A 24,471-nucleotide genomic window follows, 5' to 3' on the forward strand; every position below is an offset into this window, starting at 1 on the left:
GTGGGCGCTGCGGGAATTTTTGGGCACAGGTTTCCACGTCGCGCTCCGTCCCCAAAAGCGCTCCATCCACGGCAAGCGCTGCGGCAGGAGCAAAGGCAGCAGCTCCGCTATTAGAGGAGGAAAAAGGTGGAAAAAAGAAAAAAAAAACACACAAAAAACACAAAAATCTTGTCCCCAGCCCTTCTTGTCCCCCCCCAGGGGAGCAGCACCCAAGGGGTTAACGCAGCCCGGTCCTATTTTAAAACTGGAAGAGCGCTGCAGCTTGATCCCGATTCATTCCTTCAGAGATATAATCATAGTCTTTATGAGATGTAATCATAGTATTTATTTAAGAATTAAGCTTGTCTGAAAGTGGCCTAAATTCCCCCTGCAAGAGCTGAGTCGGTGCCTCAGCAGCTGACTCAGCACCGCGCCGAGGGAGCCAGGACCCGGCTCCCAGGGGAGGATGCTGAGGGTGGGGGGCCGGGGAGGAAGAGGAGGAAGGAGCCAGAGCAGTTTTTCTTTTATTGTACATCTTTATTTAAAGTAAATGAGCAAAGGCAGAGGAGGGGTAAAACGGTTTCAGCTTTTACCGGAGAAAGGAAATCCATAAAAACCTCACAGACAAGACAAAACGTAAAAACCTTCTGAAGACAAGACAGACAGACTACATTGGGGTACCGCTGAGCCCAGGCAAGGGCTCATCCGCATTTCAGGAGCTGAAGTAGCAATAGGGACTGCCTCAGGTCCTAAAAAATGCTCCCAAAGGTGCCTGGGACCAGTACCAGCTCCTTCCAGATCCCTGAAATGGGGCAGGAGCTCCTGGAGAAAGTGCTTTAAGAGCAGCCGTGGCAGTCTTAGAAGGAGCAATCCCACTCCACCCCCCTCAGTTAGAGAGCAGGCACTGAAATTCAGCTAAAAAGGAGGAAAAAAATCAAAAGGAGATCACCTATTGCACTTGATTTACTAGCGAACAGCGCAGGGGCGTCCGCAGGAGCCGTTATTGCCTCTGTATTATAGGGAGTGTGCAGAGAGGGAGGCGAGCCTCACTCTGACCTTCCCCATCTTTAAATAGTGAAAGAAAAAAATTAGAAAACCTTGATTGCATCACTAAAAACGTGCCTAGTGTCCAGAGCTCCGTAGTGTCCTCAAGCAGCCAGCCGTTAGCGATACGGGCACCGAACAGCCACGACACCGTTCAGCATCTCCCAAACCTAGGTTAATTTTTTTAAAAAAGCTACGCTGCAAAGCCACAGCAGCTGCAGCCTCTGCTCTTGCAAGGCTCACGCCTGCTCCTGGGGGCACAGAGGTGGGATTTTGGGGTTCCCAAACCTTTCATTCCCCCAGTTCAAGGCCGTTTGCTATGGGAGCAGAAGCACGCTGCATGCACGCAGAAAAGAGGGGCCCTGGCAGGTTTGCATCGCCCCCAGTGCCCCCTGTCCCCCCCCATCCTGTTACTTCTTGAAGAACTTCTTGTTGAGGAGGAAGATGAGCAGGTTGACGTTGACTTTGGCTTTGTCGAACATCTTCATGACAGCTACGCCCTCGTACTGCAGCTGCAGCAGGTCCTGCAGGAGGGGCGGACATCACCACGGGGGGAAAAACGGGGCAGGGGGAGGCTTCCCCACAGCACAACTGCCCCATTCCTGGGGCAGGACCCCCTCTCAGCCCCCAGCTCCCCACCTGGTAGTGCAGCTGGAACCTCTCCATGTCGATCCCCATGAACTTGGCTTTCACCTGGAACCTCCCGGCCTCCTCGCAGGGCACGATATCGAAGATGACGTTCTTGAACCTGGAAGGAAAGGAGGCAACCACAGAGGGGGGTCACGCATCCACTGCAGCCCCAAAAGCACGGCTAAAGCTGCCACCTCCCTCCCTGTGCCCGAGCTCTGTGCTGCCACGGCTCTCCCTGGGGGCAGGGGTACGTACTGGCTGACGGGCAGGTCCTCGATCTCCAGCAGCACGCCCTTCTCCAAGAGCCGTGCTGCCGTGTAGCGCAGCGGCTGCAGTTTCTTGCTCTTCCCGCTGGCCCTGGAAAGAGAAGGGAGCACGCGCTCAGCTCCAACCACGAGGAAAATCCCCTTTGCTCATCACAAAATCCAGCTGGGAACACAAAATCACACGTATATTTTAATTACTGGAGTTTTTCCTTGAAAAAACATCTGTACGCGCACCTGTTGCTGGCGGCCAGGTTGTCGAGGCAGGTCCTGATGTACTGGTTGTAGTAATCGATTTGCTCCTCGTAAAACAGGGTCTTGGAGTCGAGGCCCTGCAGGGTCTGCCTCAGCTTCAGCAGCTCGCCCTTGCGGTGCTGCCGGTAGCGCCGCTGGTTGCGGATGTCCTGGAGGAAAACGAAGCCTCTGAAGCTGACAGAGCTCACGGGGAGCTCCCATTTCCCCCGAGCGCACCTGAACGGCCGCCCCCAGCCCCAGCCCACCTTGGCCAGCTCGTTAACGAGCCCCTGGTACTGATGAGCAGAATCCACGAGCCCCAGGCTCTCCAGGCGCCGCAGGTTGCGGATGATCTTGCGTTTCTTCTCCTCCACGGAGAGCTGGCTGTTGGCGGCCAGCGAGCGGTTGCGTTTCAGCTTGTCGGGGGTCTGGGCGTCCCGCAGCGCTCGCCTGCGCATCAGGTGCTCGTGGGAGGCTTCCTGGGGACCAGGAGGGGGACGTTTGACAAAAGGGACTGGACTGGGACACCAGCAGATGGAGCAGACCAGCTCCCAGCCTGAGCTTTGGCCCAAGGCTCTCCAAAAAACTGAGCTGGACGCTGCTGGAGCACACGAGCAGGAGCCAAGCCATGGAGCAAGGCAGGACAGTGCAGTGCTCACAGCCTGCTCACCTCTTCCCCGGGTGATTTTATCATCTCATGCCCATCCTACCTCCAGATCCGACGCTGGTGTCCGCAGGATCTCTGGCAGGGACTCTCCTGGCTGGGACTGGATCACGTCCACCAGCATCTGCTTGGTGCTGGGGACAAGAGAGAGGTTGGGCGCCTGCTCCACACTGCTGCAGCAGCTACGGGCTATTTGGGTGCCTTCCAAGGGATTTTTTTTTCCTCCTCCTTCCCCCAGAGATGCCCAGGATCCTGACCAGGCTGGGCTGTGGGGTCCGTCTGTCCCCAAGGAGCCCGTGCTCACCTCAGCAGCAAGCTCCTGGCATCGCTCTCCTCGCTGTCAGCCTCCAGCAGCGGCTTGCCAGTGAGGGTGAGGGAGATTTCCATCTTGCTGAGCTGGGCGAGCACGGCCTCAGCACTGCTCTCTGCTGGGCTGGGAGCGCTCTCCCCTGGGGGGCACAGAGCAGAGCTGGGTGGGGGAGCAGAGCCGGCATCCCCTGCCCAGTGCAGGGTCGTGCCCAGAGCCACCACGGGGAGAAAAAAAAAACACCACAAAGCCAAAAACCAAGAGCACGCATCCCTCCCCTCCGTCCTGTGAGGGAGCTACGCACCAACGAGGGACTGGACGGTGGGAAGCTCATCGAGGTCTTCCAGGAGCTCGTGCAGGGGATCCCCGTGGTGCGGGGCGATGGAGTCCTGGTGCTCGAGCAGGAGCTGGGGGGTGCAAGGGAGAAGAGTTGGTGGCAAAGGGGTGAGTGAAGGAGCAGGGCTGAGATCAAAAGCCCCCAGGGAACGATGCGAATGTGGAAGTCCCTTGGCAATCCCCTTTTGTGCGCAAAGTTAGGAGGTTCAGGGAAGACAAACAGCAAAGAATCCACAAAATATGGATTTGTTGCTTAAAAAGAAGTCCAGGAGGAGCTGTGCTTGCGCTGGCATACAGGGGAACGGGGCAAAACAGAACAGAAAAAGCCCAAAGAGCTGGGGACAGCAGAAATGGGACCACTCGCCCTGCCCAGTGGGGTGCGATTCAGCCCCACGGCTGGCAGCAGAGAGGTCACAAGTCTCTGCTGGGAATTACGAAGTTGCACGGGTGGGATCTGGGACACCAATGCCTTGATTTAGGGGTTGGGGACTACAGGGAGACAACAGAAGTCACCAAGGAACCAGGAGCTTGCCTCAGTACGGCACCACGGGGATCTCCTGAGGCCGTTTTGCACCAAACCGATTCGCTCGCAGGTGGCCTCAGGCCCTCACCTTGTGCGTGTCGATGAGCTCCCCGATGGTGATGTAGATGACCGGCTTGGCCACCGCCACCAGCTCCGAGTACTCGTCCACGTTGAACCTCTCCTCGGGCTCGGGGACGCAGCAGGCGGCGGCGATGAACCTCCTGCGGGACCGACGGCGGCGGCGCTGAGCCCCAAGGACACCACCGCCGCCCCTCACACCCCGGTGCCAACCCAAAACCCACCTGAACTTGGCGTGGGTGTCCTCCAGGTAGCGGTTGACCCCGCAGAGGTGGGAGTTTTCCCCCTCGAAGACCTTGCGGGCGGCCGCGTGCTGCAGGACTTTGGCCACGGAGCCCAGGCTGCGGCGCTGCTCGGGGTGCAGCGTGGCCCCCGCCGAGATGTCCACGATGTCGAAGCCGTCGGGGGCCACCACGGCCGGGTTCATGAAGCGGTAGTAGAGCAGGTTCCCCACAACCTAGGGCACAGAACAGCAGGAGCTCAGCAGGGAAGGCTGCTTTGTCCTCGCACTGTGGGGTGGGAGCCTCCCAGAGGGGACAGCGGCACGGGGAAGAGCCCATGGTTGGCATTTCCTTGCTGCTCCAGGAAAATGTTCAGACTTAAACACATTTTTAAGTCCAGGGGGAAATGGCAACCAACACGTGTGCCTGAACGAGATCCTGGCTCCCCCAGGCACGCAGGTTCCCACCCCACCAAGCAGCACAGGTCCCCACCTTGTCGACCTCCTCCTCCGAGGCTCTGGGGAACTTCTCAGCCAAGGATGTCCTCAGGATTTTGGCCACGTAGCGCATGCCGTAGCTGGAAAAAGGGCAGGGAGAGGTCTGTCAGCACGCATCGCCCCTCAGCTCCTTCTCCTGCCCTGCTGCCAGCCCAAATCTCCCTAAAAGCCTTCATCCTGGGACTCCCTCAAAGCTCAGCTTCTTCCTCGCAGGCACCCAACACCGACAGCAAAGCGCTCAAACTCAGAGGCAAAGAGCAGCAACCCAACAGGGCGTTAGAGGAAGAGCAGGAACCGATTACTTTGGGATTTCTCCTTGCTGGCAGCTCAATAATAGGACGAGCAGCCCCCCCAATGGCCCAAGCTCCCTTTCTAGAGCCTTGCTGAAGCCGCCTTCCAGCCGAGAGCCCTGCACGGCCATGCCTCAGATACATACGGGATTTTATCTACAGAAGAGGTGATGGCAGAGACGAACTTGTCTGTCGTCACAAGAAGGTTACGGACGGAAATATCGAGCCGTCTTTGGACCTCGGGGTGGCTGAGGGCTTGCTCGGGGCTGACCTCGTACGGGAGCTTGCTGCAGGCAGAAGACAAGGTCCCCGTCACCATCCCATCCCCTCTGTGGCTGGGCTGAGCTCCCTTCCCCTGCTCCCGACCTTTTCTGCCCGCTCTGCGACTCCATCTGGTTGACCCACGCCTTGTAGATGTCCACGGGGTCGGTGCGGATGCTCAGGGTCTTGTCCTGCAGCACCTCCTGCACCGGGCCGCCCAGGATCTGCCGCAGGGCGTTCTGCCCGCGGGCGTTGCGGTAGAAGCTGACCACCAGCCGGATCACCGTGGCGTTCCCCGTCAAGATGTCGTGGATGTGATCCACCTTGGACCTGGGGGGGAGGTGGGAAGGAGAGGAGAAACCACCTCAGTTGTCCTCCAGCACAGGGAGGAGGTAAGGAGCCAGCAGCTAGAGGGAACCGCCACGTCCCTGCTGACGTCTCCAGGCTTTTTCCGAGTTTGTCCCCAAATTGGGGCACCCGCCCCCGGCCGCCCACCTGATCTCCTCCTGGAGCGCAGCCTTGAAGAGCTGGAGCAGCAGGTAAGCCTCGCGGGGGTTGGAGGCGTAGTTGTAAAGGGTGAAGATCACCGACTCCATGAACTTGGTCGACTTGTTCTGGGGCATCTGGAAGATCAGCCTGGCCAGGTACCCGGGCTGGGTCTGCGGGGATGGATGGGGAGCACCCCAATTAGCCCCAAAAGTGTGGGACTGGGGTCCTCCCATCGTGCTGGGCACGTCTGAGCATCGCCAGCCTCACCTGCAGCAGGTAGAAGAGGTGCTGGTACGCCTCCAGCTTCTGCCGCTTCTCCTTGCTGAGCGCCTTGAGCCCCTTCTGCTTGTCCAGGGACATCATCTCCGAGAGCTGCCCCTTGTTCTTCTTGGTCAGCTTCTTGCAGTGGGAAACCACCTCCTGGAATGAGGACAGGGCGGCCGTGGCAAGCTCTGATTTCAAGCCCAGCCTCCACGGAGAGGCCACGGAGCTGGCGCCGCGCTCCCGACCTGCAGCGTGATCCGGTTCTTGACCAGCAGCCCGATCTTGATGTCCATGAGGTCCAGGTCGCTCTCCAGCTGCTGGCTGGCCCGGATCCTCTTCACCACCTCCTCCCGCAGCCGCAGCACCTCGGCCTCCTCCCAAAAGTCCTGCTGGCTCTGCTCCAGCAGGTGGATGAAGCGCCGGACGATGCTCAGCGGCGGGCTCCTGGCATGGACTGCGGCCGGGCACGGCCCCGTGAGCGACACGGCCCCCAGTGGAGAGGGGCAGGGTCCCCTCCCCAATTAACCGGGGTCATTTCGGAGGGGGGAGACGAGCAGGCACGTACCTAGCATCCTGTAATCCCCGCGGGCCTTGTTGGCTCTCACAAAAGCCTGGATTTTAATCACGGCTTTAACCTGCCGAGACAAACGAGGGGAGGGGGATGCAGCCCTGTGGCGAGCCGGGCAGTGCCAGGACCGGGGACCCACTGGTGCCTGTGGTGGGGGCACCCCAAACCCCACAGGGATCTCAGGACACTACCCTCAGCCTCTTCAGGTGCTGCACGCCAGCAAGTGCTGCATTTCACATGCCCACAGGCAGCAGGCACCTTCCCCTCACCCTTCTCTCCCCTCTGATGGGGATCTCGAAGCCCCTGCTGGCTTTTGAACAAATCGGAGAGATTTTTCTCTCCTCACCCTCCCTGGAGCCCACCAGCCTGGCACGCAGACACCCTGGGCACTTTTTCTTTCCCCCAGCCCTGCAGGAGGATGCAGCAGCTTCTCTCTCCTCTCCAGCCACCCCACAAACACTGGGGGTTTGGCCACACGTTCGGGGGCCCCCAGGACCTCACCGCGGCGGTGGGCAGCGCTCTCAGCCCCCAGCCACCACTCACGTTCCTCCTGAAGTAGCGCAGCCTCTCCTGGTACCTTTTCCGAGCCTGCCACATCCTCACGCCTGCCTGGATCTGAGAGAGACGTCGATTCAGTGCCCTTTTTTTACCAGGCAGGGAGGGAAACGCCGGCAGGTAGGGATGTGGAAGTGGGAGCAGAGGGGAAAGAAGGGCGGCTGACCTTGACCGCAGCATCCGCGTGGGCTCGCAGGTAGCGCAGGCGCTCCAGGTAAGCTCTGCGCTGCTTCTGCCCCCTCCACCAAGCCTGGAGAGAGAAGAGAACTGCTACCGACCCGCACGAGGCCACTGCGACATCCAGCTGGTGCCCTGGAGAGCGCACAAGACAACGCAACCACAACACCCAGCACGGAAGAGACAAAACCAGAGCCCTGAGTGGCTGCGGGGAGAAAAACGAGCCCTGCGCTCCCCTTGTCAGCACTTCACAGCCCCCGAGGTGAGCCTTGGCTGCTGAATGCACACAGCAGAAGGCACCCGGTGCTCCACGCACCACGGGCTCACAGCTCCAGGCACCCCAAACCCCAAGGAAAACGCAGCAGTAGGACGGATCCTGCCTGCCTCACCTGGATGCAGAGGGCGGCCGGCTGCTCCTCCCGCAGGACGCGCCAGCGCGCCGCGAGCTGCTGGCGGACGAGGAAGCCTCGCAGCCGAGCCTGCAGCCTCACCACGAAGGGGACGTGGGACGCCCACAGGCGCTCACGGTCGTGTGCTGAGGTCACTCGGGTGATGACCGACTGCGGGGACACAAGGCACTGGGTCACAACCCGATGGCACCGCCAGTATCCCGCCCGTCCCCGTGCCCCCCGGACCTGGATCTCCTCCCGGCTCAGGTGTGTGGTGCAGAGCTCGCCGTCGCGTGGCCTTTCCCAGCTGCCCTCGAAGGTCTGCAGGCTCAGGAAGTACTCGGCACCATCCTGCAGCCTGTGCTGCACCCAGTGGGGCTTCGTGTTCCCTGCGCACCAACGGAGAGCTGCTGGGGACCCCCACGGGGCTGCTGGGGCAGAGAAGCACCCCAGGACCCCATTCCCTTGGGGACAGGGAAGCACCCCAGGCCCCCGTCCCCTCCAGGAGGGTTTTGGCTCCCCCAGGCTTTACCTGCTTGCCTCTTGGTGGCCGCCAGCGCCGCCAGCTGCTCCTGGTACGCCGCGGCACATGCGTCCACCACGCCACGCAGCGCCACGTCGGGGTTGCGCAGCACCCGCAGCGTCTGCGTCGCCTTCCCTTCCTTGATGGCCTGGTTGATGGCGGCGGTGCCCAGAGCCACTGTGGGAGCAGAGGGGGGACTGAAAGGGTTTCCTTCCCACCCAGCAGCTCCCCACTCCCACGGCACTCACTGCGCCTCGCTGCCATCCCATCCTCGTTGGCCCTGCAGACCCCGCTCTGGATCTCCTCCCACCAGAGGACAGCTCTGTCGTCCTTGGTGGCCTGCGGGGTGGAGAGACGGGGGTTTAACAAGCTGGGGAGCCCCCACCCAAGTGTTTTTTACGCCACGTCGCCCTCCTGGTGCCTCCTCCGCGGTGCCCTGAGGCTCCCAACCCCACCTGGGCTTTCAGCACCCGTGCCCGGGTGAGGACGTGGTGGTAGCGCCGAGCGGCGACCGCGGTGACACCGGGCAGGGCGGCCGCGGGCAGCAGCAACGCCGCCAGCGTCTTCTGGGGGTCCGCCTGCAGCAGAGCCTCGTTGATCAGCCGGACGGCGAGGACTCCTGCAAGGAGGGGAGGGCACACGGCTCAGCCCCCCAGCACCACACAGGGTTTTTTGGCGTCTCTCCCCACGCCAGATATCTCGGGGATTTGCTCAGGCACGCGCCGCGCGGGCACTCACTGTCGTTCTCGTCCTGCACCGCTGAATTGGTGGCGTTCACGCAGTCCTGAACGTCGTTCCAGGTCAGGAATTCCACTCCTGCTTCCCTAAATTGGCCTTTCAGCTGCAGTAAGTCGTCGAAATACCTGCAGGAGGGACACAGGGCGATGGCTTAGAGCGTTTTAAGCGGGGAGGACTTCTGCCAGAAGCAGCTGCCTCGCTTCCCTGGTGGGATAAGGGAGGCACAGAGCGAGGCAGCTGGTGGAACAAGCACCCAGCACCGCCAGGATCCCTGGCTGTCCCCTCCCAGGGGATCTCCCCAGACCATCACTCCACCGCCACCTCCTTACCTCTGCGCATTTCCATCCTCCACATCCGACAGCCCCAGGGCAGGGCTGACCAGGCTGCTCCAGAGCCCGTCAGGGTCCCCGGCATCCAGGGCTCGGTTCACCAACGCCACGGCCGACAGCATCTCCACGGCCACAAACAGCTCCTCCTGCACCAGCTCACCCTGCGCAGGGCAAGCGGAGATGTTGAGCCCCTGCACAACCCCACCGCTCCCTTTCACCCCATCCCAGAGCCCCCAAAATCGTGTGGGAAGCTCCAAGATCCTCGCTGGGAAGCGGGGCCCTCACCCTTGGGTGCTGGCGCTGCAGCAGGGCCAGCTGGTGCTGGTACAGGGGGGCAGCGAGGGGGTGCACGGCGGGCAGCTGCGCCGCCGGCTCCATCAGCGCCTCCAGCGTTTTGTCCGGCGCCCCGCGGCGGATGGCGGCGTTGATTCGGCTCACGGCCTGCAGCACTGCAGGGGACACCAGGGGACACACCAGGGGCTGCAGGACGTGGCCGTGCCCCCATTTTCTCCCCGCGGAGCTCGGCCGGGGAGGAATTGATCGCGCCGTGCGCCGCGGCCACTCACTGGCTCGCTCCTCCTCGCCCTTCTCGTTCGCCGCCGCGATGCCCGCGGCCACCTCCTCCTGCTCCAGCAGCTCCACGTAGCCCAGCTCCTGCAAACAAAAAAGGTGGTGGGGGGAATCTACAAGTGCCCCAGGTCCTGCTTGGCCCTGGGAACCCACAGCTATGGGGTGCCAGCCCCTCCTACCAGGGCCTTCTGCTGCCGGTCCGCGCCGAGCTGCTCCAGGTAGCGGTCGAGGTTGTCCCGGCGGAGGTGGCGCAGGGCCAGGACGGGGTCCTGCAGGGCACGGTACAGCGCCAGCGCGTCCTGTCTCTCCAGGGCATCATCTACGTCCTCCAGAGCTCCTTGCACTAGGGGAGAGGCCGGGTCACACCTCTGGGATTGAAGCGAGCTGTGGCTGAGACCATCAGCTTGCCTAAATCCCACTGATTTCTCCTCGGAAACGCGCACCCTGCCAGCTGTGAGCACCCAGCTCCTGTCTGGGCACCCACCACCCCACCCAGGCTCTCCTGGAGCACCGGGACAGCACCCTGGGGCCCCCCCAGCAGGAACACCGCGCTCACCGTTCGCCTTGTTGATGTTCCCCTGTATCTCAGCCTGCGTCAGGCAGCGGTCGTAGATGTCCTCGCCGTCCGGAATCGCCCGCAGGTGCTGCAAACAGGGTGCCCCCCGTGAGCTTTCCACCCTGCTGAGCTCTGGGCCCATTTCCCAACCCCCAACCCCAAAAGAGAAACCCTTCCCCGTCATTTTTTACCCCCAAAAATTCCAACGGGGTGGGCTCCCACCCCCCTCGCAGGTTTTTGGTGCCGTCCTCACCCTGTTCCTGGCGTTGCTGCCCTTCTCCCTCTTGGCCCGGTGCAGCACCTCCTGGTAGGCGCCCGCCAGCACCGGGCGCAGGTCGAGCAGCATGGCATTGGGGTTGAGGAGGGCCTCCATCGTCTGCGCCGCCACCCCCTGCTCCACCGCCTCGTTGATGGCCAGCACGGCGGCGTGGACTGGGGACGGGGTGGGATGGAGAAGCGTGAGGCCGTGGCGTCTCTTACGGCACCAGGTTTGGGTTTTTTTTGCACCAACTGGTGGATTTGGCAGCAGGACGACGCGCGGCACCGCTCCCCCAGACCCCCCTCACCTGCTGCTTCGTCCACCGAGAGCTCGTCGGCCAAAATGCCCCCGATTTTGCTGAAGGCAGGCAGCTGCAGGCCGTACTTGTCCAGCTCCCGCTGCATGTTGTTGATCTCCTCCTCTGGAGCAGGGCAGAGGGGTCACCGCCCGGCCCCACGGCACAGCAGAGCCCCCCCGGTGAGCCCGAGGGGTGCAGCAAACCCCCAGCAGCACCGAGCAGCTTTGGGGAAGCTCCCAAAACCTCTTTATTCCCCCTCCCTATCCCCCAGAGGGACCTGAGAGCAGCATGAAGTTCACCTGTGAAGTTCACCTTCCCGTACAAGTCCTGGATCTGCGGAGCCAGCCCCAGTTTGAAGAGGTACAAGCTGGAAGAAGAAGCAGACCCACGCCGTGAGCCCTCAGCCTCGCTTCTCCCTCCCTGCCCCAGGTCCTTCGGGTACCAGGCTGGGAAAAGGGGAGCGCGGCAGCCCCGGTGCCACCACGATGAGCCCCGTTTTAGGGCGAAACGCTGCAATTTTGGACCCACCTGAGCGCGTGGATGCAGTAGACCACCCGTGGCATGTTCTTCTTGTCGTAGATGTCGGTGGTCTCCGGGTGGAAGAGCTGCCAGCGTGGCAAGGTGGCCGTGAGTGCCACCAAATGCCACCACCAAACCCCTCCGAAAAGCAGCCGACGGCGCCGGCAGCGAGCCAAACCCCAAAGAAAACGGTCCCAAAGGTGGGTGGGAGATAGATGAAGCCCCCCCCACCCATAATGGGGGTTTTTGGAGGGGGGCAGCACCGGGGACACCTTACCGAGGGCAGGCCCACGCGGCTCATGGCATCGCGCCAGTGGTTGATGTTGTCCGTGTGCCGAAAGTGGAGGCCGCTCGCCTGGAGGGGGGGTGAAAAAAAAAAATCAAGCCAGGATGAAGCTCCTGGGACACCCCCAATCTCCCCCAAACCCCAAAACCCCAAAGTTAGGGGCAAAAAAAGGGCAAAATACACCCCTGGGACAAGGCGCTTGGAGCCCCCACTTCACCAAAACACCCCAAGGCTGCTGCCATCAGCCCCTTCCCCCCAATTTTCAGAGCACCCCCCCCCCGAGGAAGCCCCGCAGCCACCAAAGCCAGGAGAAAACCCACCACCGCCAGCTACCAGAGCAACAAATTTGCTTTTTGCTGATTTTTCTTCCTTTTACACTGTGTGAGAAGCCCTTTTTTGCATGCAAACTTTGCCCAGATGCCTCAAAACCTGTGGATTTTTTTTGGGGGGGGAGGCCCTGAGGAATGTCCCCCCCCAACGTGCCATGGACTTGCCTTGTACCGCGTTTGGTCGCGGTCATAAATCTTCTTGGCAGGGACTACGTCAGGGGCGAAGCAGTGGCCCAGCTTGGCCAGCAGGACCCCGTTGCGCAGGCTCTCCTCCAGCTCCGTGGGGGGAGGCAGCTCCTCGCCCAGACAGGCCTCCATCCAGCTGGGGGGGGGGGAAAATTGGGAGGGTGGGGGGTCACAGACCCCAAAAACACCACCCCAAAAGGGAAGAGTGCGCCCAAAGGGGACTCATCCCCCTCCCTCTGTGCTTACGGGGCCGCCCCGTAACAGGAGAAGGGGAATGCCCACCCCATGGGGCTTCTTCCTGTTCAACCACCCCCCCAAAAAAAATAAATTTGGGGTCTGTTTTGAAGCGGGGGGGGGGTTCAGCCTCACCGCTTGGCTTCCTCCAGGCGGCACAGGTACTGGTAGGCCACGTTCTGCCGCCGCCGCTCGTCCATCTCGTCCGCCGTGAGGCGCTCATCTGGGGGGGCACAGGGACCCCCATCACCCCCCCAGGCTCGGGGGGGGTTTTGGGGTGCCCATAGCCCCCCCTCGGAGGAGGGTTGTCGAAGGAAAGCTGGGATTTCGGTACTTTTTGGGGTGGGGAGGGAGGATTCCAGCTCCCCCCTTTCCTAAATGAGTGGGGGGGGGTCCCACAGCTGGGAGGGGTTTGGGGAGGGGGGGCTGGAAATAGCCAGGGGCCCCCAAAAGTGCTGGGTGGCAACAGCAGCACACCCCAGCCCCAAAAACACACCCCCACCACGCCCAGACCCAAACGTCAAATACATACACAGCCCCAAAAACACCCCCCTGGTCCCAAAAACAACCCCAAACAGCCCCAAAACGCCCTCCTGATCCCAAAAACATCCCCCGGTCCCCAAAACAACCCCAAATAGCCCCCAAAACAACCCCAAATAGCCCCAAAAACACACTCTTGGGCCTCAAAACATCCCCCTGACCCCAAAAACACCCCCAAACAGCCCCCAAAACACTCCCCTGACCCCAAAAACACCCCCCAGCCCCCCAAAAATCACCCCCCTAGCTCCAAAACCACACCCCCTGCCCCCAAATAACCCCCCCAGCCCCAATAACACCCCCCCGGGTCCAAAATCAACCCCTTCAGCCCCCAATAACCCCCCTCCCAGACACAACCAACCGCCCCCCGACCCCAAAACCCCGACCCCAAATCCCCCCCCCCCTCACTCCGGAGCGGCTCCGGCCCCGCTCCCTCCATGGTGCAGCCGCGGCCCCGCCCGCGATTCGAATCTCCCGCCTGCAGGGCGGTCACGTGGGGGGGGTTTCGCGCGGGGGCTGACGGGACTTGTAGTTCCCGGCGCGGGGCTGAGGCCTCTTCTGCCACCCAGCCCAAGTGGCCGGTGGTTGTGTCACCCGTCACGAGTGGCCGCTGTTGTCACCCGTCAGGGGTGGCTGGTTGTGTCACCCAGCACAAGTGGTGATGCTATCTGTCATACGTGTCCAGTTGTGCCCCCTGTCACAAGTAGATGGCTCTGTCACCCGTCACAAGCGTCCGGTTGTGTCGCCTGTCACGGGTGGCCAGTTGTGCCACCAGGCAGCCGGTTGTGCCCCCTGTCACAAGCAAACGATTGTGTCACCCCTCACAAGTGTCCCGTCGTGCCACCCGTCACAGATGGCCACTTGTGTCACCCGTCACAAGCAGCCAGCTGTGCCACCTGTTATGGCCACTATTGTCACCCATCACAGGTCGTGTCACCCACCACAAGCAGCTGGTCGTGTCACCTGTCGCAAGTGGCCACTATTGTCACCTGTCACAGGTGGCTGGTTGTGTCACCTGGCACAAGTGGATGGTTATGCCATCTTTTGTAGGTGTCCAGTTGTGCCCCCTGTCACAAATAGATGGCTCTGTCACCCATCACAGGCGTCTGGTTGTGCCACCCACCGCAAGTGTTCGGTTGTGTCGCCTGTCACGGGTGGCCGGTTGTGCCACCAGGCAGCCGGCTGTGCCCCCTGTCACAAGCAAACGATTGTGTCACCCACCACAGATGGCCACTTGTGTCACCCGTCACTAGCAGCCAGTTGTGCCACCCATTATGGCCACTTGTGCTACCCATCACAGGTCGCGCCACCCACCACAAGCAGCCGCTTGTGCCACCCGCCACAGCCGCCACGCGCCCACAGGCCCCCGTTACCATGGCACTGCACAGCCCGATGGTGGCGGAGCTGAAACCGGAGCCTGCGGGGCCATCGCCGTTCCTGCTGCTCCCTGGACACCCGGGAGCCACCGGCGGCCGTCACCAGCGGGCTGCGAGGCCAGGAGGCACTCGGGGACATTTTAGGAAGCCTCATCCCCCACCCAGGGCTCCGTGCTTCGCCCCCTGCCCGCTCAAAACCTAAAAGGACAACAGTAAGTGCAGCTGGGCATGGTCCTAAAAGAAAACCCCAAATAAAAGCCTTCCCCGCCGCGCCGCCCCTCTGCTCGGGTACGTGATGAGCAGAGAGGTTGGGCTTGGGGTCCTCCGTGGGAAGGTTTTTCCTCCTGTTTGTGCAGCAAACGGGCTCCAAACCTTAGTGATAGTAATAACGAGTGATAATGAGAATAATAATGGTAGTAATAATGGTGAGGAGGAGGAGGGTGGTGGTAATAATAGCAATAAGAGTAGTAGTAATAATAATAATAGTAATAGTGATGATGATGATAGCAATAATAATAGTAATAATAATAATAGTAATAGTAATAATAATAATAATAATAATAATAATAATAATCTGCTTGTTTTGAGGGGTGCCAGGACTCTGGCTGTGCCACGCCAGGCTGCTCGGTGCTTCTTTCTTGCAGGCGTGTCACTGCCCATGGCTACAGAACTGAGAACACAGCCCACGGACCCCACAGACCCTACAGACCCCACGGACCCCACAGCCCCCATGAACCCCACAGCCCCCATGAACCCTGCAGCCCCCACAGACCCCATGAACCCCACAGTCCCCATGAAACCTCCAGCCCCTACGGGCCCTGCAGCCCCCACAGACCCCACAGACCCCATGAACCCCACAGCCCCCAAGGACCCTGCAGCCCCCACGGACCCTACAGCCCCCGTGGACCCCATGGCCAGGAGGAGGAAGAGTCAGAAGAAAAGGAAGGAGAAGCTCGCGGTGGTGGAGGAAGCCAAGGAAGGGGGAAACAGTGCCAAGGGGCAAGCGGCCGAGATCGAGGGGCTGACACAAGCCGGGCAGCGGGCGCTGGGGCTGCGAGATGTGCGGGGGGCCCTGGCGTGCTTCAGGAAAGCATTCCTGCTCTCGCTGGGCACCACGAGCCCCCGGCTCCGCAGGATTTGCTCCTTCAACCTGGGGGCTGCCTACGTGGAGGCTGGCAAGCCCAGAAAGGGCCTAAAATTCCTCCTCGAGTCCCAGCCGGCGGAGGGTGAACCCCTCGGGGGGCTTTATTTCAACATCGGGGCGGCCGGCGAGGGGCTCAGGGACTTCCCAAAGGCTCTGGAGTGTTTTGGCCAAGCGGCTGGGCCGTGCCAGGCTGGCAACCAGGCCGTGGAGATGGGTTGCTGCTACTTGGGGATGCAGGAGCCGGCACGAGCCGCCCGGTGCTTCTTGGAAGCTGCGCACAGCTACGTGGTGGCCGAGAGCCCTGAGGCCGCCGCGGTGGCTCTGAGCAGGGCGAGCGGCTCCATGCTGCAGAGCCGGAGGTTTGGGGTGGCAGAAATCGCCCGGATCCTCACCTGGTGCTGCTCGCTCTGCGACAGCATCGCCGACCCAACCCTACGAGGTAACACCGCGCCGGCTCCTTCGCTCCCAGTGCTTGGGAAGCGCCGATCCCCACCCGGTCTCTCCTCTACGTCCCGCAGGGAAGCTCTACAACGAGGTCGGTCTCGGCTTCTCCCAGCTCCACGTCTTCTCCCTGGCCAGCGAGAGCTTCGAGCGAGCCCTCGCCCTGTGCCAGGGCTCGTTGGGGCGGCGAGGGGAGGCTGCGCTGCTGCAGAACCTGGGCGCTGCCCGCAACGCCCTGCGCAGCTTCGGCACGGCCCTGGGCTTGCACCGGCGAGCAGCGGAGCTGCACGGTAGCTTGCACGGTGTCCCTCGTGGTCCCCTCTTCTGGCCCCGAAACGTGACCCCCTCGCTCGCTTCGCAGGCGCCGTGGGGAACCGGAGAGCCCAAGGGCAGTGCTTTGGAAACCTGGCGTACGCCTTCAGCCAGCTCGGGAACCACGAGGCTGCTGCAGAGAATTACCTCCATGCCCTGCAAGCCTTCAGGGATTCGGGTAAGGGGACACAAATCCTGGTCACGACGGCCCCATCTGCCCTGCTGGGGTCTCCACAGCTCCCAGCCGAGTGTCTGAAGGGGATCTTTGCCTTGCAGGGGACGTGCAGGGGCAGTGGCAAGCATGCGAGGGGCTGGGAGCTGCCCGATTCCACCTGGGGAACCCCCAAAAAGCCATCGGGCACTACCAGGAGGCCCTGACTCTGCTGTCCCGCTGCCAGGTAAGGGAAACCTTTAGGGCCAGACCCTCCGGTGCGTGGTGAGCGCCAGCCCCAGCGCAGGGACAGACTCACCTGGGGGGGGATTTCTCCTCTGCAGGGCACCCCCAGGGCTGCCGGCGAGCGGATCGTCAGCCAGCTCAGCCGTGCCCTCCAGCACCAGCTCTGCCTCCACCGCCACCCCTCATATTGGGGTGCCCTGGCACCGGTGAGCAGCACCCCGGGGCCGTTTGGGGTGCTGGGAGCCAGATGGGGCCCGAAATAGGGCCGGGGATGGTGCTCAGGGGTGGAGATGCCAGCAAAGCTCTGCACCAAGGTGTGCGTTTTCTGCCATCTCCCCAAGCTGTGCAGCTGCTCGCCTCTCCTGACCGAGCCCTGCTTTGGGGTTTGGGGGACAGGGACACGTCGGTGTGGCCCCCAGGCCACCCGTCCTCCCCGCTGGTGCCCCGCAGGACCTCAACCCACCGCAGTTTTGCTCCGTGCTGCCCCGTGCCAGTGGGACACGGCTCCGGGGAAGCGAGGTGTGAGTAGGAAAGCTCCGGCCGTGCCGGCAGAGGCCGGTGTCCTGCCCCTCGCTCCTCCATGGCTGAGTTCCCAGCAGCATCCATGAGATAAATCTTCCTTCCCTCGACCCCAGGTCCTTCAGGGAGAAAGCTGGGGATCAGCTGCACCAGCCTGCGCTGGGAGCACAGCCTGGGATGCCAGGTAAAAGGGTGCAGAGTGTGTCTGGAGTGGTGCCCACGTGTCCTGGGTGCTGCAGAGGGAAACGCTGGGTTTGCTCCCACACTGGCCACAGTCCTAGGAAGAGAGATTTTCAGAAAATCAGACTTCCAGAAATCAGGACTGGCATTTTTTCCCTGATTTGCAATAAAAAAACCAGAGGGGCACGTCGCCTGGTGCTGGGCAGAGGCGTGGGGAGGCAGCAGCGGGGAGAGGAGCAAAGCAAAAAAAAACCTTCCTGGAACAATTATCCGAGCAGCAAGGGGGGAACCGAACCCCATCCTCTTGCCAACTACGACCCAGGTGACATCTGAGCCACACGGTGGCTTTCAGCCAGAGGCAAGGCTTCGGCACGGCTCGTGACAGCCTCCTGCCTGTTCACCTTTCCTCCCCGGTGGCACAGGAGCAGCAGCCCCGGCCCCCGACCCCGCAGCGAAGCCCCAGGCCCCTCGCCGGCACCCAGCCAGCTCCGAGGAGGATGAGGATGGTCCCAGCACATCTGCGGGGCGTCACAGCCAGCCCCACGTTAACGGGTGGGTGAGAAGCAGGGTTCCCTGCACTGAATCGCTGATTTTTAGCCCTGGCAGCAGCAGCAGCAGCAACGCAGCGAGCGGCATCGCTCCAGGGCCTGCTGCGGGCTCCTGGATGAAGGCAAAGAGCCACGGCCGGGCTGGATTTCAGCAGAAGGTTTGCATGGGGCCAGGACGTAGCGACTGCAGCAACGTCACCACTGTCTCAGCTGGCCAAAATGCTCCTGGCTGGCATCACACGTTGGGTTTTAAGGGGGTAATTCAGGCTGGGACGTGGGGACAGGCTGGTGGCAATGGGATCGGGCAGCGTTCGTCCCACAGCACTCCCCATTTTGCTCTCTGCTTTGCTCCCAGGCACCTGAACAGCACCCGTCTGCAGCCGGGAGGTGCGTGCCGAAGCAAAACCCGGGCCCCCATGCCCCCAGCCGCTGTCTTCACACCACGTTTCACCGGGCACAGCAAGCACAAACCCTTGGGGCCACGCTCCACGCAGCGGTAGGTGCCGTGCGGGGCCACGGGCTGGGGTTTTTGGGCAGGATTTGGGCACTGCAGCTCCTTGCGACCCTCACGTCCCCCTCCCCAAAACCACGTGCGGTGCCCAGGCTCCGAGGACTGGCACCGGGGAACCCACCCCAAGCCCTTGGGCATGGTGGCGGGGCCACGGCGGGTGCCGGCGGCCCTATAAAACTCCCCGGCGGCCTCCATCCTGTGCCCCGCAGGATTTGGGGACCCGGCCGGGGCAGCGGGATGCTGTCCCGCATCTGCAGCCTCCTGTGACACCCACGGAGGGCAGGAGGGTGGCACGGAGCCACCGGGGCCACCAGCGGTCCCCTTCCACCGGCACCACCGCAGCAGGATCCGGCCCCGGCTGCGCACCAGCGCGCACAGCACCGGCCTCTCTCCCCTCTCCCATTTTGCTGTAAACCTCCCCAAAATAAAGCTGAGCCACCCCAAAGCCTCTCGCCCTTCTCTGCTCCCACCCCAGCGCCCCCCAGCGGCTCCCCCCTCGCCCCAAGCACCCCAAACCCGGGGAGGAGCCGGGGCCGGGGCCGCCCCTTGCGCTTGCTCCGTGTTGCTCCGGGCCGATCCGAGCCGTGCGGGGCCGGGGCGCTGCATGCGGGGTCCTCGGGGGCTGCTGGGGTTGGGGTTCGGGTTGGGGCTGCTGGTGGCGGCGGGGGGGGGGCGCTGCCCGAGCCGGGGTTGGAACTGGAGCCGTCCCCGCTGCGCCATGCACGGCTCCGGCACGGGGGGGCTGCGCTTCCTTGGGTAAGGGGTCCTGGTTTTTTGGGGAAGGGGGTGGAGAGGGTGCAGGGGGGGTGGAGAGGGTGCAGGGCGGTTGCAGGGGGGGTTGGAGAGGGTGCAGGGGGAGTAGAGGGGGTGCAGGGTGTGGTGGAGGGGGTGCAGGGGGCGTGGAGAGGGTGCAAGGGGGGTTGGAGAGGGTGCAGGGGGGGTGGAGAGGGTGCGGGGGGGCCATGGAGAGGGTGCAGGGGGGTTTGGAGAGGGTGGGAGAAGTACAAGGGGGGGCTGCCCCCTGTCCCTGGGTGTTTTGCAATGCCAAAGTGGGGTGGGGGGTGGGTTCGTGCAGCGGCACCCCCGTGCTGGCCCTGGTCCCATAGCGCTGGGGTCCCAGGGGTGCCCGCAGGGGTCCCACGGGTGCCCGCTGCCCCCCCAGGCAGGAGGAGGCCCAGGCCATCGACCAGGAGCTCTTCACCGAGTACAAGTTCAGCGTGGACCAGCTGATGGAGCTGGCGGGGCTGAGCTGCGCCACCGCCATCACCAAGGTGGGCGCGGAAGCGGCGAGCGGCACCCTTGGGTGCCCACCCAGCCCGCTGTAACCCTGCTCTCCCTCTTACCCCAAGGCGTACCCCCCCGGCTCCTTCACCAAGAGCCTCCCCGCCGTGCTGGTCGTGTGCGGGCCGGGGAACAACGGAGGCGACGGCTTGGTGTGCGCCCGCCACCTGAAAATGTTTGTGAGTGTGTCCTGCACGGGGCCGAGCCTCGCCCCCTGCCCCCAGGGTCCCAGGACCCGCAAAATTTGGGGTTTCTGCTCCCCCAAACGGTCCCATCCTTGTCCTCGCAGGGCTACGAGCCCACCGTGTATTACCCCAAGCGCCCCAACAAGCCGCTGTTTGAAGGGCTGACCACGCAGTGCCAGAAGATGGACATCCCCTTCCTCTCCGAATTCCCGGCAGAGGTGAGCAAACAGCACCCCAAAACGGCACACAACCCCCCTCCTCGGGGCCGTACCCCCACCCTGAGGCTGGTTTCCCCCCCCGTTGCAGGCTGCGCTCATCGACGAGCTCTACGGGCTGGTGGTGGACGCGATTTTTGGGTTCAGCTTCACGGGGGCGGTGCGGGAGCCCTTCGGGAGCATCCTCAACACCCTCGAGCGCGTCACGGTGCCGGTGGCCAGCATCGACATCCCCTCGGGTGAGTAGCGGCCGGACCCTTTGGGGCAGAAGGCACCCGGTTGGGGGGGGGTTTTCCCCGCTCCAGCCAAATTTTGGGGTTCGTTGCAGGCTGGGACGTGGAGAAGGGGAAGGCGGACGGGCTGCAGCCCGACATGCTCATCTCGCTGACGGCGCCCAAGAAGGCGGCGCGGCATTTCGCCGGCCGCTACCACTTCCTGGGCGGCCGCTTCGTGCCCGCGGCGCTGCAGAAGAAATATTCGCTGAACCTGCCCCCGTACCCGGGGACGGACTGCGTCCTGCAGCTCTCCTAGGGTTGGGGATTGGCACGGGCACGGCCACGCAGGGCCCAATTTTGCCAAAGATGCAGCTCTGCGCCCAGAGGAGGCTCAGCACCGCGTGTTGGTTCAGTGCTGCCCAGCTCCGGCAGCGGGATGGAGGTTTGCTGCAGGTTGCCAGGGCTGGGGTTTGGGGTTAGAAGCTAATTTGGGTGTTTTTAGGTGTAGACGCAACCCAGGATCTGTCACACGATGCACTTCAGGAGCGTTTCACTGCAATAAAGTTTTATTGATGCTCTTAGGAAATGAACCAGTGCACGGTGGGCTCTGCCCTTGTGTCCCTTGATGTTGGACCCGTAACAAACACGTCCCAGCCCTAGGGCTTGGGGGGATCTGGGCGCACCCCAGGCTGGAGGAAGGCTCCGTGGGTGAAACAAAACTCCAGCCAGCCCCAGCCCAACAAGCCCAGGAGCCCCACACAGCTCACGAGGGGCTCGGCCACAGCTCTGGGTGCCCACCGGTGCCGCAGGCAGGATCGGTGCCCTCCCAGCCAGGCGGTACCAGCAGCATTCACTCATCCTCCCTCCGCTTCTTCTTCCTCTTCTTCTTCTTGGGGCCGTGCTCAGCCTGCTCTGCCCCTTCTGCCTCTTCTAGAGGTAATTCTGCCTCAGCCAGTTCTTCTTTCTCCTTCTTTTTCTTCTTCTTCCTCTTCACAACCTTCTCTTCCTCTCCTTCCACCTCCTCTTCTCCACTTGGCTCGCAGCTCTGCGGCGCCTCAGCCTCACCTCCATCTCCAGCCCGTTTCTTTTTCTTCTTTTTCTTCTTCTTCTTTTTCTCCTGCAGCTCTGCAGGCTGGGGCTGCTCCCTCTTTTGCTGGTACGTGGCGAGGAAGGCTCGCTCCTGCTCCTCCAGGCGCGCCAGCTTGGCGCTCATGGTCAGGCCGTGACGGGCTCCCCTGCAACAACCCCAGCTTTAGGGTGCTCGATCCCAAAAACGCAGCCCCCCCCACCCCTCAGCCACTCACTTGTGTGCGGTGCGGCCCCCGCATGCTCTCACCAGCTCCTCATCCGTCAGCCTGGGGACACAATCAGGACGTGTCACCCCCAGCACCGTGACACCGGCATGAGCCACAGCAGGGTTCCCCTGCCGTCCCCATCCCTCCCTCCTTGCCTGCGGGCCGAAGAGCGGTCCAATTTCTCCTCCTCCTCCTCCTCCTCGCTGCTCTCCGAGCCTGCGGGCAGCTTGGCCGGCTCCTCGCCGCGTGCCGTGAGCGTGGCTGCCTGCCGAGGGAAAGGGGGACGTGGAAAAAAAGGGGCTGAAAAGGGGCCACAGCAGCAAGAGGCTGCTAGGTCCGTGGCACAGAGGGGGCGCAAAGCTCACAGCAGCTTTTGCAGAGCCACGTCCCGAGGTTTCACCTTCACGAAGCGGCCGTACAGTTTGCTGCTAGCACCGACGGCCTTGCGGGGCTTCTTGGTGCTGATCCCAGAGCGCTGCTCACTGAGGGTCTTCAGGCAGACGCCGTCCTGCAGGAGCAGACCACAAACGGGTGTTTTCATCTGCATGCAGCAGTGCCGGGCACTGCGAGCCTCAGGGGATGCAAAAAAAAACCCCAAAAGTGACCCCAAATCCCGCTTCCTGGTGGAATTCCCTACTGCACCCCCCTACCTGCCCGTCCTCCACAGCGATGTTGGCGGCGGACTCGTTGAAGACGTGATCCCACCAGTGGAAGGAGAACTGCTCGGCCGCGTTGTGACCCACCTGCGGGGCAAAAAGGGGACAGGCAGGGGGACCCCTCAAAAAGGGGACAGCCACCAGGACCCCCCAGCACACTCCCGGGGTGCGTTTTGGGGCCACAACCGGGTCTGGTCCCCTCCCGTCACCCTACTCACCCCTGCGCTGTCGCACTTCACCTTCACCCTGAGGGCCTGGCTGATGCCGTCCTCCTTCTTGCCCAGCCCCTTGCCTGCGGACAGAGGGAGCGGTGCTCACGGGGGCTCCACACCCCAAATTGGGGGATGTCCCGGGGGGGGTCTCAAGGGAAAGGACCTGAAGGGAGCCCCCAGGCCTGGCTGTACCATGCCCCCAGCCATGCCGCTGCACGAAGGATGAGGGCACGGCTTGCACGTGGAGGGTGGCAGTGTGCCCCAGCACCCACGGGGGCATTCAGGAGCCACGGGGACCCCCGGCACCCAAGGGGACCCCCCGAGAGCCGTGGGGACCCCTGACACCCATGGGGACCCCTGGCAGCCAAGGGGACCCCCGAGACCCGTGGGGACCCCTGACACCCAAGGGGACCCTGGAGACCCATGGGGACCCCTGGCACCCGTGGGGACCCTTGAGAGCCCTGAGCAGCCACAGAGACCCCCAGGAGCCCTGGGGACCCCCAAGAGCTGTGGGGATTCTCAGGAGCCACAGGGGCCCCCCAGTAGCCGTGGGGACCCCCGGGAGCCGTGGGGACCCTCAGGACCCTCAGCAGGAGTCAGGACCCTTGGGACCCCTGAGGACCCTTGGCACCCCTGTGGCCCCCCAGCATCCACGAGCCCCCTCGGGTCCTCCAGAGCCCCCCGAGACCCGTGGGGACCCTCAGGACCCCCGTGACCCCCCAGCACCCACGGGGACCCCCAGAACCGGGTGAGAACCCCGAGCGTGGACCCTCAGCATCCCCACAGACCCCAGATACCCGGGGGGGTTTCGGGGACCCAGAACAGCTCCGGGACCCCCCCGGGACCCCCCAGCCGCACCCTGGCTCCAGCCGTGCCGCCGCAGGAGCCCCTCGGCGAAGCTCAGCCCCCGGCCCCCCGGCCCCGGGGCGCTCATGGCGACGGGCAGGGGACGGGACGGGACTGGGGGGGGGCGGGACGAGGTGGGGGGGGCAAAGGCACCACCCCCGGGGCGGGCCCCGCGCGTGCGCGGTGTGGGGGGGGGAGGGAGCAAAGACCCCCCCCAAAAAAAATGTCCCCTGTGGAAGGGAGGAGACGCAAACGGGGGTCCCGGGGGGGGTCAAGGGGGTCCCGAGGGTTTCCAAGGCTTCTGGGGGGGTCCCTCCGGGTCCTGGGGGGCCACGGGGGTCCTGAGGGTCCCCAAGGCTTCTGGGGGTCCCCTTGGGTTCTGGGGTTCCAGGGGGGTGCCGAGGGTCCCCAAGGCTTCTGGGGTCCCCCCGTGTCCTGAGGGTCCCCACAGCTGCTGGGGGGCCACGGGGGTCCCAAGGGCCCCCAGGGCTTCCAGGGGTCCCCATGGGTGCCAGAGGTCCCCACAGCTCCTCCGTGTCCCCCATGGGTGCTCAGGGTCTCTACGGGTTCCAGCGGTGCCCCCCCAAGGCTGCTGGGGGTCCCTGTGGGTGCTTGGGGCCCCCACAGCTGCTGAGGGTCCCTGGGGATCCCCCCCCAAAGCTCCTGGGGGTCCCCACAGCTCCCAAGGGTCTGCAGGGGTCCCTGTGGGTGCTCAGAGCTCCCCTCACGGCTGCTGGGGGTCCCCGTGGGTCCCATAGGTGCTGGGGCACCCTGTCCTTGTCCCTCCCCATCCCATCACCGCCCCGAGCTGTCACCATGTCCCCACAGCCAGGCCAGGCTCGTCTTGGGGACCAAAAGAGACTTTTTCCCCAAAAAGAGACTTTTTCCCCAAAGCAGCAAAAGGAGGATGATGTCCCCCCTGTCCCCAAAAAGACGGGGCTGGAGCAGCACCGTGGCAATCCTGGCTCCACTGGGGGGGGGAACTGGGGTTGAGCTGGGACTCGA

At 63.2% G+C, this 24,471-nt stretch overlaps 5 protein-coding genes across 5 annotated transcripts; 2 read left to right on the forward strand and 3 right to left on the reverse strand.

The window, feature by feature from the left end:
• Positions 1–495: 495 nt before the first annotated feature.
• On the reverse strand, positions 496–11,912 carry IQGAP3 (IQ motif containing GTPase activating protein 3). Its single transcript, XM_084500813.1, has 35 exons — positions 11,839–11,912; positions 11,571–11,647; positions 11,342–11,409; positions 11,052–11,165; positions 10,739–10,917; positions 10,486–10,573; positions 10,109–10,272; positions 9,926–10,013; positions 9,645–9,808; positions 9,360–9,520; positions 9,031–9,155; positions 8,748–8,911; positions 8,541–8,631; positions 8,302–8,469; positions 8,016–8,158; positions 7,770–7,940; positions 7,370–7,453; positions 7,192–7,263; positions 6,646–6,715; positions 6,326–6,534; positions 6,084–6,236; positions 5,823–5,986; positions 5,433–5,657; positions 5,213–5,353; positions 4,772–4,856; positions 4,283–4,515; positions 4,069–4,201; positions 3,426–3,528; positions 3,119–3,263; positions 2,861–2,948; positions 2,417–2,629; positions 2,154–2,320; positions 1,909–2,010; positions 1,663–1,771; positions 496–1,547 (listed from the first exon to the last, which is right to left on the reverse strand). The coding sequence occupies exons 1-35, from the start codon at positions 11,860–11,862 to the stop codon at positions 1,434–1,436; spliced, it is 4,599 nt and encodes a 1,532-aa protein (XP_084356939.1). The 5' UTR covers positions 11,863–11,912; the 3' UTR covers positions 496–1,433.
• Positions 11,913–12,176: 264 nt separating this feature from the next.
• On the reverse strand, positions 12,177–13,614 carry LOC311425042 (ras GTPase-activating-like protein IQGAP3; the record flags this gene model as incomplete). Its single annotated transcript, XM_084500522.1, has 4 exons — positions 13,542–13,614; positions 12,732–12,819; positions 12,342–12,498; positions 12,177–12,224 (listed from the first exon to the last, which is right to left on the reverse strand). Exons 1-4 carry the CDS (start codon positions 13,570–13,572, stop codon positions 12,177–12,179), a joined length of 324 nt encoding a protein of 107 aa, XP_084356648.1. The 5' UTR covers positions 13,573–13,614.
• A 1,805-nt stretch (positions 13,615–15,419) lies between these two features.
• On the forward strand, positions 15,420–17,573 carry TTC24 (tetratricopeptide repeat domain 24; the record flags this gene model as incomplete). Its single annotated transcript, XM_084500523.1, has 5 exons — positions 15,420–16,092; positions 16,172–16,384; positions 16,456–16,584; positions 16,683–16,842; positions 17,223–17,573. 5 exons carry the CDS (start codon positions 15,420–15,422, stop codon positions 17,326–17,328), a joined length of 1,281 nt encoding a protein of 426 aa, XP_084356649.1. The 3' UTR covers positions 17,329–17,573.
• A 1,592-nt stretch (positions 17,574–19,165) lies between these two features.
• Positions 19,166–21,047, forward strand: NAXE (NAD(P)HX epimerase; the record flags this gene model as incomplete). Its single annotated transcript, XM_084500572.1, has 6 exons — positions 19,166–19,317; positions 19,724–19,832; positions 19,911–20,021; positions 20,132–20,245; positions 20,334–20,481; positions 20,571–21,047. 6 exons carry the CDS (start codon positions 19,166–19,168, stop codon positions 20,771–20,773), a joined length of 837 nt encoding a protein of 278 aa, XP_084356698.1. The 3' UTR covers positions 20,774–21,047.
• Positions 21,006–23,580, reverse strand: GPATCH4 (G-patch domain containing 4). Its single transcript, XM_084500571.1, has 7 exons — positions 23,479–23,580; positions 22,627–22,700; positions 22,403–22,495; positions 22,153–22,260; positions 21,908–22,017; positions 21,762–21,812; positions 21,006–21,692 (listed from the first exon to the last, which is right to left on the reverse strand). Exons 1-7 carry the CDS (start codon positions 23,552–23,554, stop codon positions 21,308–21,310), a joined length of 897 nt encoding a protein of 298 aa, XP_084356697.1. The 5' UTR covers positions 23,555–23,580; the 3' UTR covers positions 21,006–21,307.
• Between the last annotated feature and the right edge of the window lie 891 nt (positions 23,581–24,471).

Source organism: Aythya ferina, assembly GCF_964211825.1.
Source record: "Aythya ferina genome assembly, chromosome: 29".
In the NCBI taxonomy this organism is placed as follows: Eukaryota; Metazoa; Chordata; class Aves; order Anseriformes; family Anatidae; genus Aythya; species Aythya ferina.